The sequence below is a fragment of the Pogona vitticeps genome, chromosome 3 (assembly GCF_051106095.1).
Source record: "Pogona vitticeps strain Pit_001003342236 chromosome 3, PviZW2.1, whole genome shotgun sequence".
Classification (NCBI taxonomy): domain Eukaryota; kingdom Metazoa; phylum Chordata; class Lepidosauria; order Squamata; family Agamidae; genus Pogona; species Pogona vitticeps.
The window spans coordinates 239,665,462-239,686,044 of NC_135785.1; the positions used below are offsets into that span (position 1 = coordinate 239,665,462).

Here is a 20,583-nt window from a genome sequence, read left to right on the forward strand (position 1 = left end):
GGGAATTGAACTTCCCATGTCAGGCTCCCCAGCCACAGACCTAAAGCACTGAGCCATCCAGCAGTTGTTGATGTTGTTGTCGTTCTTTCAGTTGTGCTTAGATAGTTACCAACATTTAATTATGCGTGAAATCCTATTAAGCAGCCATGCTTGCATAACTCAGTTGTTACACAAGTTTAAGGTATATTGCACAGTCAGTTATGACAAGAACCATGTGACCGATTATGCCATTGAATTGCCCAGTCTTTGTCGCTTGGGTGTCATGCCTGGCCACTTCGTGCAGGCATAACTTTATGCTATGCAAATGTGTATCTTCTCACAATGAGGAATGTGAAGAACTGACAGAGGGAAGTGTGATACAGCATACACAAAAAGGGAAAAATAATGAAGAGGAACACAAATTGATTTGATTGTTTTGCATGTGGAGCATTTATAGAAATCAAACTTACAAGGGAAAAACAAAAGAAAAATGCTTTTGTGGACAAATCCGAGGAAGTGGACTTGTCCACAAAAGCTCACATTAAAATAGAGCAGTTAGTCTTTAAGGTGAAACAACATTTTTTGTCTTTTTAATTTGTTTTTGCCTGATATGCTAACACAGACTAACACAGTTACCTCTTCTACTATAGAAAACAAACATAACATGTAGGCAACCATACATTAGTTTATGGTTGTAACAAATTACAGTACTTGTTCATTACCAGTAGCATATGGTTTATGTTCCTCTTATTTTGTAAAGTATGTATCAAAGGCAACAAGAAAAATTGACGTTCTTTTACTCCCACAATGCAGCATATGGAGTCACAGCTATACCTGCTGGCTACGGTTACTTCTGTTTCACATGTGTATCTTATTGGAAACTGTCAGCACCAGTTCAGTAAACTACAGTGAATCTCCGTGTCTGGAACAGGAGAGATATCTTTCTTTTTAGCAAGAGTAATGCTCAGAAATATAAATAAGCAGCAAAATACAACCCTGAAAAAACCCACTTTCAACTGATTTAGGTCTGGAGGTACAGCTACTACTTTTTGGGGCTGAGCTGGAGTGATTTTCCCACAGATGGGTCATTTTAAGAGCGATTGCTCCCTACAAAGGAACCTTTTCCAGTGTGACCAAACACTTCTCTTTTCCACCATAAGCTCCATTAGCCTTAGATCTACTGAATCGGTGGGGATTTGGTGCATTAACTCCTCTGTAAGTTCAAATGATTCAAATAGGCTTTAGTTACGGCTTACTTTAGTGCAGTGAGAATCATCTGTATGCATACAAACATACACATACACACAGCATGATAATGACCCAAAATGAGACTCTAGCACACCAGGCAAATTATCAGAGTAGAATCCAGATTCTTCCATTACAGGCCTTTTAAAATTTGTCCAGTATATTAGGCTACCATTAAAAGATAACCAGTGAACATCCATTCAAAATCCATCACTTGGAAGTTAGTCCTATCTGTTTTATGTGAAATACTTAAGATGAATGTGAGATATTTAAGATGACTGGAAGTAAACAGAAAATTCACATAACACCTCCTTTGAAGTATTAAAGCAGCCTATTATTTTAAAATCAGATGGAATACAATCTAGGCAAAGTTTCAAATTTCCCATTGTATGAACACAGCCAGTGGAAGCCAACTCAAAAGCTCAGTACAGTACAGTCATTTTTCATAACCAATAGCGCTTTAAATCAAGGGGAAATGGACAAATCACTCTCATGGGCAATCTAGAGAATACATTTCCAGATGTTTTCATGCTTGATTATTTCTATAGGGGACCACAACTCATAGTTCCCTCTGATGCAGGCTGCATATCTCTTGCCCAGGAGCACATTCTGTGGCTCTCTGTAACATTCCAGCATAATTATATGAGATCAGCTGAAGGCTGAACCAAACCGGCCCATCCTTGTTTTACCAAGTAAGTGTAGCTTTGCTGTGGATTTCCATAGTCTTTTGGACTCATAATATGGCCAGAATTAGTTCTTTATCCATGGCTAGATGTACATAAAGGGGTGCCCTTTCTTTTTGGTAGACTGACACAATATCCTGTGGTATATTAAAGACTTATAATCCAGAAAAGTAATTTTTCCAAGCCATGCAGAGAACGAATGGAGAGTAGAGACCATTCATGGCTGCCTCGCTTTCTGAGATATCAAAGGGATTTATGATCCAAAACAGATATTTGATTATTTCTTTAATAAAGCTTCACTTGATGATGATGATGATGATGATGATGATGATGATGATGATGATGATGATGCCTGTAGCAAATTTTTGTGGCCACTATGTAATGCAGCTTATTGTAATGCAAACAATTTTGGAGGTCTGGATGTACTAAAACCACAATAGCTAATTACTATATTAAAGAAATTGGAACAGATTTGATTACTAAGTGCATTGGAAAACAGAGACTGATGCCTCATGGTTAAAAGGCATCTAAGTGCCTACAAATTAGGCACAGGTCATAGTTGATATTCCAGGATAATTTATGTATACATCAGAGTTTGGAAAGATTACTTTTTTGGATTCTAATTCCCAGAATCCTGCAGCTTCTGGGATATGGGGAACTATAGCCCTCCGAAGTAACTTTTAAAAGTTCTGGTATACAATATATTAACTCCAACATTCGTTCTAGAAAAACTCACCAGCAGGTGCTGCAGCAGTCTTTGGTGCTGGAAGCAAACTTCTGCGGGAAGCTGGTGTGATATTTGAGGCCTGTGGTGGAGTCCTATTTGCCCCCTTGGGTGCTTCTTTAGAAGGCTCAGCTGCCTTAGGAGTGATTTGCTCTTCATTTGCAAAGTTTGAACCTGTGGAGACCAAAACCACATTAATTAGAACTTCATAAAACATAGATGCAAATTGCTAAATTCCAATTTGCAATTACAATACTTAAAGGAAAAAAAAAGATTGCTTGGGTAGCAATAAAGTGCATTCCAGGTGCATCAAAGGGGCAGCTGTTATTTGTTAACATATCAAGCCAACAAAAATAGCGCTAGAGAAAAACAGTGCTCTGGCACTTAAAAGATTTACTGTTACCTTTTTATGTGAACTTTTCTGGATCACATTCATTTCCCGAGGCATGAGAAGGAGACTATATGACTGTCATATTTATACATGGCCCCATGACCAGGTGGAAATACAGATAATGGACAAAGGGGCAATGGCTGGTTAGTAAAGGAATAGGCTATAAGGCTGTAAATAATTTCAATGATCAGTTTACAAGACAACAATCGCATGAGTGGCAAACTGTGGGACCCAATGTAAGATCTCAGACTTTGTAGTGACTTAGGAATCCTGGATGGTTATTCAGCGCCTTTCAGAGAGTCCCTAGTATCCATATGTACCCTAGCTGTTTCTCTTTCTGTAGTGTTTTTTTTTGTAAGACAGTCACTTGTAAGTCACTCAAAGAGTTCCTCAAAAGGCAGCCTAAAGGGCAGCAAGACTACCGTACCCAGGAAGCAATGCAGCAGTAAATACAATCTAGAATGCTATACAGCCTCAGAGGATTAGTTCAGCTATAGGAGAATAAAATATAACTAACTGTAGGTATGGGTCTATGGGCTGAAATTCACCAAATTTTGCCTGAGGAATTCTCACAAGAATTCTGTGAGTTGGAGTAAAAAAAAAATTATTGAATATCACACCCCTAAACACTGCTCTTGACTATAATAAGAACTGTGTTCCTGAACTACACTGCTCCACCCAGTAAACCTTGTGTATTTATCTACTGGTGGTCATCCTAATTAGGTCAGGAGTGGTATACAAAGGGATCTGGATACCACTGGAATGATGCTCCTGCAAGTGGTTGCTCTTTTCCTCCATGGAGAGAGTGGTGTGGAATCCCATGTCTCTCCTTTGCACAGGGGAATGTGTAATGCGGGGGTCCCCAACCCCAAGGCTGCGAACCGGTCGCAGTCCGTGGTCTTGGAAGGACCGGACCACCAGGACAGATGAGCGGGTGAGCAGGAGGTAAGCAGCGAGCAAAGCTCCGCCTCCTGTCAGCACGCTCCTATTAGATTCTAATGCTGCTGCTGATTTGACAGGAGGTGGAGCTTTGCTTCCTGCTCCCCTCCTGCTGCTGCTAGATCAGCTGTGCCTGTGGCATTAGAATCTAATAGGAGCCTGTGCTCCTATTAGGCTCTAAGCCACTGCTGATCTAACAGGAGGCAAAACTTCAATTGCAGCTCACCTCCTGCTCCAGTTCAGTGCGCATCTGTCCTGACACAATACATGTAATGAGCTCAACTCAAAGCTGTCTTCCAACAACTTACTGCATAAGAAGTGTTCCCCCCCCCGGCCCTTGGGAGAATGGTCTTCAACTAAACCAGTCCCTGGTGTCAAAAAGGTTGGGGACCATGGGTATAATGGACATCAAGGAAGGAATACATTCAGAGAAGGGGCTTGAGGTGGAGCTGTTGATCCACAGCCCCAGCATGGCACTATTGACAAGTCCTTCCTTCTTCCGCTATTCTTGCAATATGATGTTTCATTTGGTCATATGCACCATTGCGTTGTGGAAAACACATTGTGTATGCATATTGGAAGGGAAACCTATGCACATTGTTGGTGCATTCTTACATTGGCACAATTCAGGTTTTATATCTGTGCTTATGCACACATTGCAGCTTCAAAAAACTACAGTTTGTTGCCTTCATATGAAAACAAAATCTGTTATTTGCTGCAAACAGCCTCACTCACATGTATACGACGGGAGGGGTGAATATTAGCCATGGCTTCTGCATCCTTATTCTCCTAACAAACCTTGGTTTTTAGTTATGAAAATGAGCATGCACAATCATTGGTCTAACATGCATCATTCCCTGTATCTCATGCACCATCTTCCCCTTCAAGTGCAGTAGTTTGCAGTTACATCTTAATTAGGACATTATCTCAGGAGAGGGCAGGCATAGAGAAGTTCTTTTCTGTGAATGTAAAAATTAAGCCTTTACTTTGCCTAGGGCAACAACTCATGAAAAATAAGCCAGTTTGCATTTGGTACAACAGAGGGAAGCAACTTCATTTCTCTGTAGATGACTTCAGACCCAAAACACTGCTGCATCAGGAAATGAGTGCAGACTGCAAGCTGCAGTTCCAATCAACAACCTTTCTTACAATTATTTTTGAATGTTGCAGAATGATTTAGAAAAATTGGGGAAAGTATCTACCTTAACCATTACATATATTTTGCTCCCATTTCAATATTTCATCACAAACCATCAAGTCTTTTAAACTGTATCTCTCAAATCCTTCTATTCCAGCCTATACGCTCTTTTTTGCTTTCTGCATATTCCACTATAAAATACAGTACCAGAAACATTCCTTGGATATATATTAAAATTGACCCTTTAAATTTTATTTTAAAAAATAAGGCCAATATTGGATATAAACTGAATGCTTAAAAATGGGCAGAAAGAAGGTTCACATTCTTTAATGACTGGAAAGGAATAAGGAAAAATAATGGCAGGAAGACATCCATTCTTTTTTGTTGGAATTCCAAAGGAAGACTATTGTGCTTATTTGCATCACATGAAAATTAAAGATATACAACATTATTTATGGCCCCCCTGTGGCAAAATTAGAATATTAGAGACAGATTAAAGCCTTTTGTCTTCTTAAAAGAGGCATCCATTTTAACTTGACGTGAAATGTTTTTGTGGGGGTAGAGATCCCTCAGTTCTGCTATGTAAATTGTCCTGAAATGGCAAAATACCTATTTTTAAAAAGGGGAGAACACAGCATTTCTATGAGATTCAGACTTAATTTGTTTAAAGTACTGTACTACATTAGCCACTACTTGTTTATTTTCCAGAGTAATGCATCAGCTGCCTTAAAAATTATTTAAGAGTAATGTGTTACTTTTTAGCTATATTCTTGTTGTTTCCTAAGAATGCCCATAAAATAGAAAAGTGTCCTCCAAATGGCCACAAATCCTGTTCAAATTATACCCCAAAACAATAATTTAGAAATGATGAGTAAATATTACTTGGTTCACTGAAGAATTAACCATATTACCAGTCATTCTATTTCTTTAGAACAGGGATGGGCAATTAATTTCTATTATGAAAAATCTGAACTGTTTTAGGGGGCCAAACCAACTTTACTTAAAAACAAAATGAAACAGTGATCCTATGATAGTTTTTATTTTAAACTTGTTAATCTTTACAAATACTAAAGAGGTTTTTTGTGGTATGTTAAAGATAAGCAACTGATCAACTTTAGACAAAAAGCTATAAATGGTTCTGATGTTCAAAACTGTCCACGGGCTGCACTTTGCCCAGGTCTGCTTTAGAATGTAATATTTATTTATTTATTTATTTATTTATTTATTTATTTATTTATTTATTTATTTATTTATTTATTTATTTGTTTGTTTGTTTGTTTGTTTGTTTGTTTGTTTGTTTGATTGATTGATTGATTGATTTTTACCCCACCCCTCTAGACAATGTCTATGGGGGTATTTGTATTTGTATTTGTATACAAAAGTGGCGTTAACAAGGGTCCGGGCCCATGAGGCCAGATCGTCCACTCACCAATCTGCCATGGACGTGGACGGTGCGATTCTTCCAATGACTCCGCAGTGCGCAATTTGCTCACCACTCCTGGCAGGAGGCGGAAGGACAAGCCTTGCTGCAAGATCAGGTAGAAGTGCACCGTCTGCGTCTGCAGCGGATTGGTGACTGGACCATCCGGCCCCATGAGGCTGGGCCCTAGTTAATGCTACCTGTGCGAGGATATTCACATTCGTATATGAATAGTCTAGTTGGTAACACTGGTACCCCAGTAGGAACGTATTGTAGGTGAAGTTGTTATTGTTCATATGTCACCTCCATGGTTTTTCTTTTAAGTGGAAGCACAAAGGACATAGTTACAATTGCATTTGCAGTGCCTTCTAAAGGAAGATTGTCTGATTAAGTGTGGATGCTATCTGAAAGCAGGGCACTGAAGCCCATGCTGATGTCTAGAAACATGCTTGACCTTTAATTCAAATAATAAGCAATATTAAAAATTCAAAATCAAAACAACCAGCTGTGTTCAAGGTGGAATAGGAACGAAGATCACAAGTGGGTAAAATGTCAGAAGCAGAAATAAAGATTTTTACATGTAAACAAAGATGACTGGTTTCAGCATGATAACAATTAACTGCAAATTGACAATAATAAGTAGCGAATGGCCTCACATTGTTGCTAATCTTCTTTGGCAGACCTGCAAAGGGTCACTCAAGGTATCTTGCTGTCTGAGGCACAGCAGCGAACTGGGAGAGGATGTAAAGCCTGTTGGTTTTTTTCTTTAAAAAAAAAACACCCTTGTAATGTAGTAGTGAATTGGTTGTTCGGTAAGTTAGTAGAGAACTGTACACTCAGAAATATATATATATATTAAATCAGAAAGCTTCTGCCCACTCCCCCACAGAGCAGGAGACAGAAGGGGATATGGAGGGAGAAAGAAGAACTACATTCTAAATATGTGGCAATTCATTACAGAGCACGGGGAGGTTCCTTTTTGGACTATGACTTACATTATCCCCAGCCAGCATATCCCACTGGTCATACTGGCTAGTAAAGATGAGGGCTCTAGTGCAAAGCATTTAACATTTCCAAACGGCTCTCTAGAAGGGTTTTTTTTTTTTTTAAGGAAGGGGGTTCCAGTTAAAGTACTCCTCTCTGCCAGTATACATGCCCCTGCAATGTGGTCAACAATCAAACAAAAAAAAACCCCTCATCTTCAGCTAACTATCCATCTGGATGCTATTTATTCTTTTTGGAGCTGTGCTTCCTAACCTTATTTGGATCACCTGCACGCAGATTCCTCTCTCTTGCTCAATCTCTCTGGCCAATTGACCCTAAAGTTCAAGTTACAGGAGGACTCTTCAAGAAGGCTATGTGGTGTTATTACAATTTGCCCAGTAGAAAACGTGAAATGTCTTTTTTTAATGGAAACCTTCTATACTTATCTGTTATTCTCTTATGTGAAATTTATTAAACAGAGAACATTTCAATTTACAAATCTGGCTGAGCTCCAACATGGAAGACATTCTTCTGTTTGAAGTACGAGGTGTCAAGGGAAGTTACATAATCTCTTCTGAAAAGCCTCTTTCATTATCAAAAGGGTGGGGGGTAAGTCTTTTCAAGCTATTTAGTATGAAATACAGCTTGGAATAAATACGTTTACCCTTTGAAATATAGCAAATGTATTAAGTAATTAACGCATTATTGTAGGAAGAAGGAAAGACCAGTTCAAACATGACCTACTTACATACCAGGCATGAACATACTAGAAAATGCCCATGATATGCATGATATGCAGGTCAGAGTTAATGCCCACATTTTCAGATCTGTACCTAGAAGGATGGCATAAGCCAAGGAGAGCAAATATTCTGAAAAAAGTGTTTGAAACTACTATCACTTTAAACTGTATTAATGCATTGAAGATTCAAACATGTAGTAAAAATATTTTTTAAAAATAGAGTGAGGACAGAAACATGGGATTTGGAATGTAGTGAATTGTTTGTTAATTATTTAATATATAAATATGTGTACCCAGTGTGGTGCAGTGGACAGAGTGACAGACTAGGACTCTGGAGTAGAGGGCTCTATTCCCTGCTTCGCCATGAAAACTCACTGGGGGAGCGTAACTGGTAAAACCACTCCTGAAAGCCGAGCCAGGGTCACTATAAGTTGGTTTCAACTTGACGGCACATAACAACAACAAATTGTTTTATGTAGGCTTTCATGGCCAGGATTTTATACTCAATCAGACTCTTGGCTTAAGCAGTTGAGCATGTTGACAAGACATAATAATTACTACAATGAGTTAAAGTAAAAACAGCAATGATGAAGCAGACTAGCTTATCTATCCCCCCAGTTCTCCAGGTACAGTATTAGCGATAAATCTGAGCAAGAGAGCTATCTCTCCCTACCCATTGAGCCTCTCTGTGCAAACAGAAGTCTTGACAAATCAAGGTTCCCAGTCATACTGAGATACTCCACAGAAAGGAACCACTCTTTTCTTCAGATTTTTCTGTACACACTTTCCTTCCTTCAAATGTTTACTTCAGGCCCTTTTGAGAATGCTTGATCAGGACTATAGACTGGCAGTGGCCTTCCAGTGGTGCAGGCAAGATCCTTCCCTATCTTGACCTGGAGAAGCTGCAGAGGTTGGGAGAAATGGCGGACAAAATATACTCCTCAATTTGATATAGCTCTAAATGTAAGCAATAAATAGGAGCCTGTTGTGTCATATGCACAGTTACATAGAACCAGGACAATATTAAATAGAAAAAAGGGGAAATTTCTCACAATAAAACAAGCAGGGAGTAGACTTGTATTGCCACTTACAAGATCATATTTTCTGACCCTATGTCTAGCAGGGGCTCCAAAATGTATTCTGAATGAAGTCTTCTCTACAGTCACAGTCCTCTGCCTGCTTCATCTTTTACTCAGAAGTGCCAAATTTAGAGCAAGAAGGTTGAGCAGGTGTATTTAGCTGTTGACTTTCGCTGAGAGTTGCCCTGATAATTTATTGTACTTATTTTGCACCTTTGGCTATCAACTCTGTTCTGATAACCTTGACACTACAGGGAATAATCAAGCACAAGTGCAGCATGTTTTGTTTTGATAGGATTTACACCAGAAGGTCACGCAATCCAGATTGGCAGGAACAGGGGCTACAAAATGTTTTTGAAAAATACTGCAATGTTGGCATCTGTTCACTGACCTCTTTCCACAAGAAAATGTAAACAATAACAGTTTGGAACAAATATCTTCCGTCACAAAGTAGAATGTGATTCTTTTTAATATTAAGCTGCATTAAATCATTATTCCAAGCAATAACAGATCCTTATAAATTTACCAGTGTAAGATGTAAAAGATACATAGAAAAGACTGCCCTCAGGCACAATACTGTGCAGTGCTCAGAGTGCTGGCATAGAGTTTGGGGAATTCAGATGACCACCCAACACTCAGCCATGAACCCCACTAAGTAAACTTGGGTCATTCACATTCTCAGCATGGCCCAATTTTTGGGTTGCCAGGTCTCTTGAGAGGGTGGGGCTAGGATCAATTCTGTGGATCGCAAGGCTTTGAACCTGAAACACCAGGGAATGCAATGCTGCCAACCTAGCAACTGTGTTTCAATTTCATGTGTTCAGCTCGTACAGGTGGGCTTCATTTGCTGGTATTTCACTTCATTTTAGAATCTCAAAATTGTCTATCTGTCCCAAGTAGCACATTGTACCATAGTTGCTGAAGGATCTGCTTGCTATGACATCACAAGGACACATCCCTTGTAACATCATATGGACCTGCCCTTGATCGCAGGCTTTGGTCCTGAAACCTTGGAAAAAGAGATGCTGATAATCTGGCAACTCTGGACACTTAATTCCGTATTTTTGCAACAACCCAATCCCTTAGTCTACTCCATGCTAGCCACCATGGCAGTCAAAATACTATCCTGTACAACTGGTTTTTCTTCCCCTAAGAAAAGCCCCATCCTTTTTACCAACTCCTGTTCCACAGACTGAATGTTGCTACTCCAAAATGACATATAGCATTATAGCATGTGACTTTGGGGGAAAAAGTCTTTTTCCATTATCCTCAGTTTCAGGATCTTTAACACAGTTGGCTCCACCTTTCGTCACTTTGCTCATACAAGCAGCAATGTGTCTTAACAAAGGAATGGAGCAGACTCTATGCTCAGGCAAGAACCTACATTTTTTTCCAGGGCTCTTCCTCAATATGAGCCCACACACAAGTAGGAACCTCTGGTCTTTGGACCTCCTGATGTTTGCATGAACAAACCAGTGAGGTGGGTAGGATATCTAGCAATTCCCTTTTCATTGTGTTGATGATTTCTGTTAAGAGAGTGACTGAATATGGCTGTTGTTGGTCTTCAGGCTGTGACAGACAGAATAGCGCCTGCCCAATAAGTTTCACATGTGCTGAAATACATGAATCTGTTCCAGAGCAGGTAACTTGGGGTTCTCCAAAAGGTTTGGGCTCCCATTACCACCAAGCCTCATCCAGGCTGGCCAAAGAGCTATCATTAAAAGCATTTAGAAAGTACCAGGCTGTGTTTCCCTGGTTTGCTTTTCTTGTCTTCTGTGTAAGTGACAAATATGTGCCAAAACTGCATTTAAAATGTACTCATTTCCCCCATAAAATGTCCATTTTGTTTGAATTTCCTAATATGCACAAATTACTATGTGTGTGTGTGTGTGTTTTGTTTTGCTTTGTTGTTTTTTTATGAGAACCACACTGTGCAATTCTGAGTGGTGTTCAACATGAAAGATGCCTGTCAGGGAAATGTAAATTAAGGCAGTTTGCTTAAAAATGAGAACTCACTTGTTTATTTTTTCACACTTGTCTAAAGCATTTGTCCATTACTTTTATGTTCAACAGGGTTCCAGAACTGTTCATATGGATTACCTGACCACATATTAAAATATTGTACTTTGTTAATTACAGCTTCAAACATATTTCAACAAATAACATCCAGGTACAGAAAGCTGGATATGTAGCATCCTACTAGCCACATGATGTTTGCCTAGTATAATAACAGATACTTGGATCCCCATGCTTTTTGTACCTCTAGAAGGTTCAGTTTGTTTGATGTCGGGGGATGAAGTTCAGTGCTATGGTGTTTTTCACTGAAGTTCATGCCTGCATGAGAATTTCCTGGACAGATGCTTTCAACTGGCATTGAAGAGCGCTTCTTAAAAAAAACTCAGCAGAGAAGCCCTAGCAAGGAAGTGGGTCTCTTTCAAGTTTCTAAAAGATGTTTCTTAAAGAGAAGTGACTTTCCCCCCTATTCCTGAAGAGCAGAGAAGTGAGTCAATTTGAATCCTAGTAAATGAAGCCCTGCTCCAGCACCAACAGGAGAGGGATAAATGCTCCCTCTGAAAGAGCCCTCACTGACTAAACTGGGCACAAACTGATAACAACTGCAAGACAAACGGTCTGTCACAGATTCATAGTACCCTCTGAAAAACTCAGTGAGTTAAGATCTAAAAACAGATTAGACTTCAACCAATTAGTGATGGTAGACAGATAAATAATCAGCAGGGAACAAGAGATAGGGAAGAAAGATATTCATTATGGGTTTCCTGCCAGAAGTTTAAATGTGTCGAATTTGCTTGGCAAGATACATTTTAAATTAATACTAGTTGTGAATGTCAACATCATCATCATCATCATCATCATCTCATACCTAGTTTATATTTCACTTCTTCAGTGGACAAAGACAACCTGTTTGCACGAACTGAATTTTGTCTCTCTCCCATCCTTCATTTCCACAACTACGTAAAATGAAGTTGACAGTATGTATATTAGAAAAATAATGCACAAGACTGGGGAAACAGTGTTCAGTTATGGACTACCACACTTTTAGCTTATCAGACAGACACTCTGTAAAAATCACAGGTACTCCAGCTCTGGAATTTATCGGAGAGTAATCAAGCAGGCTTATCATGTCATTATTGCTAAGAACTGTTCTAAAAATGTAGAGATGCAACAGCGGAGACAAAGAAAGATTTTTTTGAAGAGAAATTGATAATATAATGCTCAGTATGTGTGTTCTGGGGACATAGACTCAGAGTTCTGACAAGAGAGAGGAAGACAGAGCAGACTGATTATTTGATTCTGTAGGCATCTAATAATTCAGTAGGAAGACTGATTTCTCCGAGTCAAAGTTCACACTCTGTGATTATTGCAAAGGGATGTACACTTACAAGCAAACACCTGTGCAGCACCATGGAATCCTGATGAGCATACAAATGAGGAATCTATCAAAATTTATAGAAGAATGTAACATCTTCAAGAGGATCCAAGTATTTTGCAAAATTCATTCATTCCACTGCAGTACAGGCATAGGAATTTAAAATGCAAAACAATGAAATGGCTATTACACTACAGGAAAAGTTTGCAAAATATTGTATCAAAATTGAAACAAACACGTTGCTTATATTCACAGTAACTGTTCAGGTTAAATAACCCCTATATAATACAGTACAATAGTAAAATTCTAATTTCATGGAAATTAATGTACTTTGAAAAATCTCTTATGTAAATACAAACAAAAATAGCAGGAGTAGACTAAACAAATAGTTAAGCAAACGTGTGTGGAGATTTGCAACGACTTGGCATGCCGCACTTTACTGCAGCATATATAGTTATTATCATCTGCCCTTGAATTTGTTTTCTGTAGCTGAAATCCAGTAGTGATTTACAACTAGAATAGAACCACTGAATCGGTGGGGATTTAGTGAGTCAACACTTATATATGTTCCATTGATTCAATGGGATTACTCTATTCTCGACTTATCACTGGATTTCTGCCATCATGTTCTTAAAATATAATATTATTTCAGGATGGTGCAAATTTAGTGAGTCTGGATCCAGAGGCCAACTCCTGCATATGTGTGCCAGAGGCAATGCACAGAGATCTCACCGTGACACTAAACTTTGACAACAAGCTGAGAAATTCCCATGAAATCAACCTTGAAAAATTCTTTTTCAATAAGTTTTCCCCAGCTTATTCCCGAACTGAAGTGGCAAACCACAGCAACTACTTTGAAATGAGCATCTCCCTAGGCTAAAATGGGCTTACTCAAAACTCTGCAGCTGTTTGCCATGACATTTCAATACTATGGTTTGGGGGAGCTGGTGAGCTCAAAAAAGACTCGGGGGGGGGGCTAAGGCACCCCCATAGGCCACCTATTGCTTGCCACAGTATTCTCACTGTATCTCACACAACAACGAATTTTTCCCATTATGCTAAAAGCACATAATGACAGAGCGTGGAAGGCTCTCCAGGAAGCAAAACCATAAACTGTGCTACCCCCCCCCCCACAAAAAAAGTCCTGCACTATTCATTTTGTAAAGGTGAGGGAATATGGGCTGCAAAAAAAGCTCCAGTCAAGGGTCACTGGATAAACACCAGCTGTTCCTGAGACCCAGATTCCAGTTCTTCCGAACCCTAATCAAACTGAATCTTACTTCTTGCCAGTTCCCTGCCTCTTATTTATGTACTGTGCATGACAGAAGGAAGGATTTCAGTTCCAAGAAGGATGATATCATGCCGGCTTTTAGGCATAAGAGCTGACAAAGATCTTCCTGTTTAGGTGAGCGTTCAGAAACAAATTGGCTGATAAGCAAGGGGCTTTAAATGGGGGGGGGAGGAGGGCAAGCGAGGGGGAAAAATATGCTGTGCATTATAATGACGGTGATAGTCAGCGAAGTCATGGCAAAAACACCGAATGCAATTCTAGGCTGCATAAACAGAACATAATGTCCGGATCAAGGGAAGTAATCGCAGCATTTTGTTTTGCTTTGTCCAGAGATCACCTGGACTTCCATTTCTAGGCACCACAGATTAGGAAGGATACTGAAAAGCTGGAATATGTCCAGAGGAAAGCGAACAAGACAGTAAAGTGTCTGGAAATAAAGCTCTATGAGGTAATAGGGTATTGTTCTGCTTGGAGAAGAGGACTGAAAAAGTGGGATACCAGCTCTCTTCAGATGGAAGGTGGATTGAAGTTTGTTTTCTCCTGTTCCAGAGGGTATGAATCCAAAACAATGGATTCAAATTTCAAGAAGTGAAGCCCCAGGTAAACAGTAGAAAGAGCATCCTGGTGCTTGGAGCTTTTTTCACTGTGGAAGGGATTAATTTGGAAGGTGCAGGACTCTTGTTCATAGAAGGGTTTCAAACAGGGGTTGGATGGCCATCTGTGAGAAAAGCTATAGTTGTGGTTTTACTATATTGGCAGCAGGATGAATTAGATGACTCTTGGGATGTCTTCCAACTTTCCAATTCTACAATTGTCTTAATGTACTTTAAAACTGCTTTTGATTCAATAGTGTTTTAATATAGCAATTTGTTATTATAACTTACTGTGTTTTTCATTGCAGTTACTTTTTATTCCTGTCAGATGGATCAATTGATCGATAGATCAACAGATCCCTCGGATAAACCCGAATTTCACTCACTCTCCACAAAATAAAATCAGCATTCATATGAAAAGATTTGGATAAATATTTTTTAAAATCAGTAGCATTTCAGCTGCTGTTTTAGTAGGGAATATTTCTAGGTCCTGTCATATTGAGCAAATCATATGAGGAAGTATCCTAAAGTTTTGTTGTTGTTGTTTTGGTGCTATACATCTTGGCACCTAGACACTTCCCTCAGAAATGGTGAATCATAACCTTTTTTGTTGTTGTTGGCAAAAGGAACAAATGTTTCATTATGGGTTGCTGCCTGTTAAGATGCACTAAGATTCTCATCCAGACCCTAAATAAGAATAACCACTGCAGACCATACCCTGAGAAAGCCACTTTCAAATTAAAAATCTAGTGTATAAATACCATATAGGAACAGTCAAATGAAATGGCTTTGGCTGCCATTTTGACGTTTCTGGGCGGGTCCCAAATCCTTCCATATGCCGATTCTTTAACATGCTGTACATCACCAGCCATCTGTTACCAAGGCAATATGCTTACTCCTAAACTGCCATTCCCAGTTTAAATAGTTGACAGCTCTCCCAATGAAAAAAGGAAAAGCCACATCTCTTCCTTAAGGAGCTCCTCCTCTTGGCAAGAGGCACCCAATTAGAGATATGGCCTAATTGCAAAGAGAGGCATCTGTTGAAATTGTGTGTTCCCAACAAATATCTTTTCCTGCTGTTACTGTGAAAGAATGATGTTTCTCTTTGAAGATATGTAGGCATAGATCCAGCTTAGTGGGTACTGCATTTTCAGTATTTCCAGCCTTTATAGGAATGGCAGAATGTTTTGAGCTACATACTAGTCACCTTCTGGCCCACAGAATTGACTAAGGCCATTGCAGGCCCAACATTGGCTACCAGTTTGCATGGGTGCTCACAGTTTGGAATGAGAGAGCACAGAGTTCTCACCCCCCCTTGTCCCCAGGAATATTCCATGCCCTCACACAGAATTGCTAGTTGCATGGTGCCAAGCTTAAGAGGACAGGATTCTGCTGGAGGCATTGGCATAGTGGAGCCAGACCTCACAGAATGCTAAGATGATGTGCATAGTAAGGATGGGGACATCATCGGCCTCTTCTCCCCAGATCTCCCATCATTTCCTCCAGGTTTAGCTGGTTTGCCCAGTAACAATGTATATTGCGACCAGTTGCAATGCAGAGGGACAGCTTGGGCTGGAATTGATCCATTAGCTTTACACAAGTCATACTACTAGTGGATATGTTGATGCCAGTCAACAAACTGCCTATATTCGTGGATTCCTCATGAGGCCACGACTGGGAACAGAGCTTATAAAAGTTACTTTTTTCAACTTCAGTTTCTCAGCAATGGACATGTTGGCTTTTTAGGGGATTGTTGGGAATAGTCTAAAGAAGCAACTGTTTCTATCGTTGGGAAATGTCTCCAACTAAGTGCCTGCGCTTCAAACATTATCTCTATGCCATAGAGGCTGTGTGGACATGATAGTTTCTTAGCTGGCTCCCTGGCTTTAATGAGCTTGTAAGGCACACTTCGGCACGCTTATTCCTGTTCTCTCCCTCTCTCCCTCTCCCTCTCTCAATTATGCAGAGAAGTCACCTTGGCTTCTGAGCAGCCATTTTTTTAAAAAATTACATAGCGTCATATTGGTCCATCAGTACTTGCACTTGGGGTTCTACTCAGGTTTCCTGCCAACAAACTGTACGCATTGCCAGGAAAAACAGAGCAGTGATGGTGCCGCTGAATTTTTATGCCATGGGTGGATCAGACAGACAGATGGTGAGCTGGCTATTAAGCTTTAGCTGAATGAAAGCCAGAGTTGGGGTGCTTTAGCTGCTTGGTTAGGGTATTTTTAATATTCTCTTGAGGCTAATACAGCAGTCAAGTATCTATCCCATTAAGATGGGAGGAGAGACCTGCCTACAACATAAAACCACTTCCTAAATCCAAACAGATGAGTTGGGCTTACTGTAACTTATTAAGCTATAGAAAGCTTTGGCGGAGTGACTTCTGGACGACAGTCCAGTCCAGCCACTGGCCACGCTGGTTGCAGACTTCTGGGAGTTATAGTTCCAAAAGCCATTCCCCCAAGCTCTTCTTTCTTTCCTTTGCCCTACCAAGAGCATCCATAGGAATTCTTTAGTGGCCGGGGAGGGGGCAGATTGCCTAAGGACATGTGAGCAATGTTTGTGGGCATAACATACACCACTACAACACTGTGTATCTTTATGAAAAGCATTAAATAAATGATTTTAGGAACTAAATGTCCCTTGCTCTGTTGTAGACGCTTATGAGTACAACCATCAGGTTCCTTTACTATCGGATGGGTTGGCTAAGGCGTTTGGGACCTGAAGTCTGAAACCTCTGGGGATGGGAAATGACTCTTGCCTCTGCTTTGGTATTTCAGCTCCCATGCTTTTCTGGAATTCTTTTCTTTGGACCAATCATAAGGTTATTGCTTAGTTGTGCACCTAGCTGCCTATTGGTAACAGTAGCCTAAACGCTTAGAGGAAGCAGTCAAGAGACTGGAAAATGGGGTGGTGGTGGTGATGGTTTCAGTTGCCCTTTGAAATACAGGACTATGAGCCTGTGCCTGGAGCAAGCAGGCCAGCAGAGGGAGGAAATTTGCCTCTTAATTGGGAAGTTTGGCCCTCTGTATCTTATCTGCCTGAGAAGGAATTTTCAAGGCCAAAAGCTCAGTCCTGGTAGGAGCCAATTAACATAATTGATTTCAGCTGAAGTGAAGGGAGGGGGAGAGAGTGAAGTTACTTCAGAGAAGTTACCCTTGTCTTCAAGAAGGTTCAGTGGAACTTGAGTGGTGAATTCCCTCAAAAGGTTTACAAAGAAGAATTTGCTTAGTTTAGTTTAGTCTCTCTTGGAAGAATGTATGCTCACCTGCTGTTTACCTGATTTGTACTCCACACATGTTCTGGAACCATGCTGATTTTCTGCTTGAATTTGCTTGTTAACTTAGGATAGTTAGTTTTCTTATTTCCTGTGGGAACTGTTCTGAAATTGTCTTTGTCTCAATTAATATTTAAACAATTATTTACTCCATACCTTTGGGACTGCTTTTGGATTTTCGAAACTATTTTTTTTGAAATTGTTTGGAACTTGATTCTCTTTGATTTTTTTTTACGCCAATAAAATAATACAATTTTACAGCAGTTTGGTTATCTTGGGAAAAGAGAGCTAACTGGTACTAAAGAAAGACATTACCTTGCTCTCCTACTGAATGCCTTATATTTTGTGGGTTTTTGGGATTCCTACCTGGCAGGGTTGGCATACAGGTGAAAATGCTTAACCCTGTGAATTTTTGGTAATGCCCTGGATCACTGAGCAATCAGAGTGACTCAACATGTTGGGAGGGGCTACCAGGCAGGAAGATTTTTCCCAGCAATCAGCACATTTAGCCTGTCTGGAATCTACCAACACCAGGAAAGTCTGGATAGTGTGGTTAAATGGTTAGCATGGGCCTCTCTGATTTAGCCATATCCATGACACAGGCCAATTAAATCAATAGGAGAAGTCATTCACAATTTATTTAACCTCCATTGATTTCAGTGCAGCATCTCTCAGTATGAACTGGTAGCTCAGTGGTTTAGATATCTGCCTGCAGAGCCAGAAGCTGGGAGTTTGATCCCCCACTGTGCCTCCTTGACAGGGGCTGGACTTGATGACCCATTGGGTCCCTTTCAGCTCTGCAGTTCCAAAATTAAAGGATTGCTGGATAGCTCAGTAGCTCGATGATGAAGTGTTATGCACTCCTAACTCTGTGTCAGACTATATAATTCCTGGATTCTGCTGTTTTATGATAACAAACAAAATAAAAATTAGATAATTAATAATTGATACATTAAAATCCAGTTATTCTGCTACAGCTGATGGGAGTGCAGACTATTTTTGTAGGCTGAGATTCTAAGAGAGCTTTTCGTTGGTACATTTATTAGTTTAAATACCATTTTGAGTAAGTAATTTAGCTTCTTAATCTATTGCCTTTGGAAAACAAGGTGCTAACATTATGAAGAGGCGTCCATATAATTACATGGCTCCTTACCCGAGCTATTTTTCTTAATTAGGACACTGGCTGATAAAGGCAGTTGGCTATTTACTGAATGTAAAAGTTGTAGTGTGGCATTAAACAGAAATATCCTATTAATTTCCGCTCCATACAAATGTGAGTAGTTAAAACCCTGAGAAGACTATTCACTGTCTAGCACTTAAGACCTTGAGGAGATTATCAGTGAAAAGAAGTATTCATATATTAAATGCATAGGGTTATTCAAGTGGAAAAGTTTCTGATTTTGCACGATCACAACATCACATTTCACAACAATAGAAGAAATGTTGGGTGCGATCAAGGGTGGTGGAACAGATTACTTTAATAAAGCATGAAGAACAGAGAAATATAATTTGTTCTATTTCAACCTTTAAAGAGCCCTTTTTCATTTTAGAACAGTGTTTAATCACCTATGCCAAGAAGAGGAATCTAGAAAAATGAGTTAGAATTCTGCCTCCTATGAAAATGAAAGTGCTTCCTTGCTATCTAGACATCATTGGTGTAACGGCACCTGTTCAGATGCACACATCAAACACAACAGATACAAATAAGTTACTATTTTGGATTACAGCTCCAAGAATCTCCCCAGCTGGCTGGGGGATTCCACAAGTTAAAGACAGCAAAAGGAACTTTTCTAAAGTTTAGCTCTGCAGAGTCCATCCTAAGCCATACTCTGGGCTTCAGTCCATGCCCATTGAGTGGCATCAAAGGTCCCAAACTGGTAAGTGTTGTTGGAAATAGCTGGGTAAAGAAGACTAGCATTAAAAAGAAGAAAACAAATACATGTAGTAGAAATTCATTCATTCATTCATTTTATATCCCACTCTTCTTTCAAGCTCACTGGAAGGACAGATCCTGAAGCTGAGGCTCCAATACTTTGGCCATCTCATGAGAAGAGAAGATTCCTTGGAAAAGACCCTGATGTTGGGAAAGTGTGAAGGCAAGAGGAGAAGGGGACAACAGAGGACGAGATGGCTGGATAGTGTCATGGAAGTTACGAACATGAATTTGACCAAACTCTGGGAGGCAGTGGAAGACAGGAGGGCCTGGTGTGCTCTGGTTCATGGGGTCACGAAGAGCTGGACACAACTTAATGACTAAACAACAACAACTTCTTTCAAGGAATCCTCATTTCACTCTTGCAACAAGCCTTCAAAGTAGGTTACACTATGCACCTAGTCAAAGAACTCTATAGCTGAGCAGGGGTTCAAATCATTGTTCCATGGTCCACAGTCAATTTTTTCCACTGCATTAGATTACTTCATTCATACACTACATACCCTTTGTCCAGAGGTGGGATTCAGCAGTTTCGCACCTATTCTATAGAACCGATTCCTAAATGTACTATTGGTTCTTAGAACCGTTTGCTGGCCTGAGATGAATGAAGAAGGAGGGGCCAGGTGACCAGCTATGAGTGGGGGGAGGGGGGCGCAATTAGCTGCCTCCCTTCCTGCGCCACACTGAGCCGTCTGAGGTCGGGTGTGGGTGAGAGAGATAAAGCCCTGGAAAGAGCAGAGGCGTCAATGGGGGAAAGGGGGGGGAGGATGAATCTTT

At 40.1% G+C, this 20,583-nt stretch overlaps 1 protein-coding gene across 3 annotated transcripts in view; it reads right to left on the minus strand.

Annotated features, from left to right (window-relative positions):
• Positions 1–20,583, minus strand: part of MTUS2 (microtubule associated scaffold protein 2) — a 352,715-nt gene that overhangs the window by 101,373 nt on the left and 230,759 nt on the right. For all 3 annotated transcript variants that reach the window (XM_072993758.2, XM_020788605.3, XM_072993759.2), the window contains one exon: positions 2,644–2,805. In XM_072993758.2, coding sequence (XP_072849859.2) covers positions 2,644–2,805 — 162 coding nt within the window. The remainder of the gene's footprint in view (positions 1–2,643; positions 2,806–20,583) is intronic.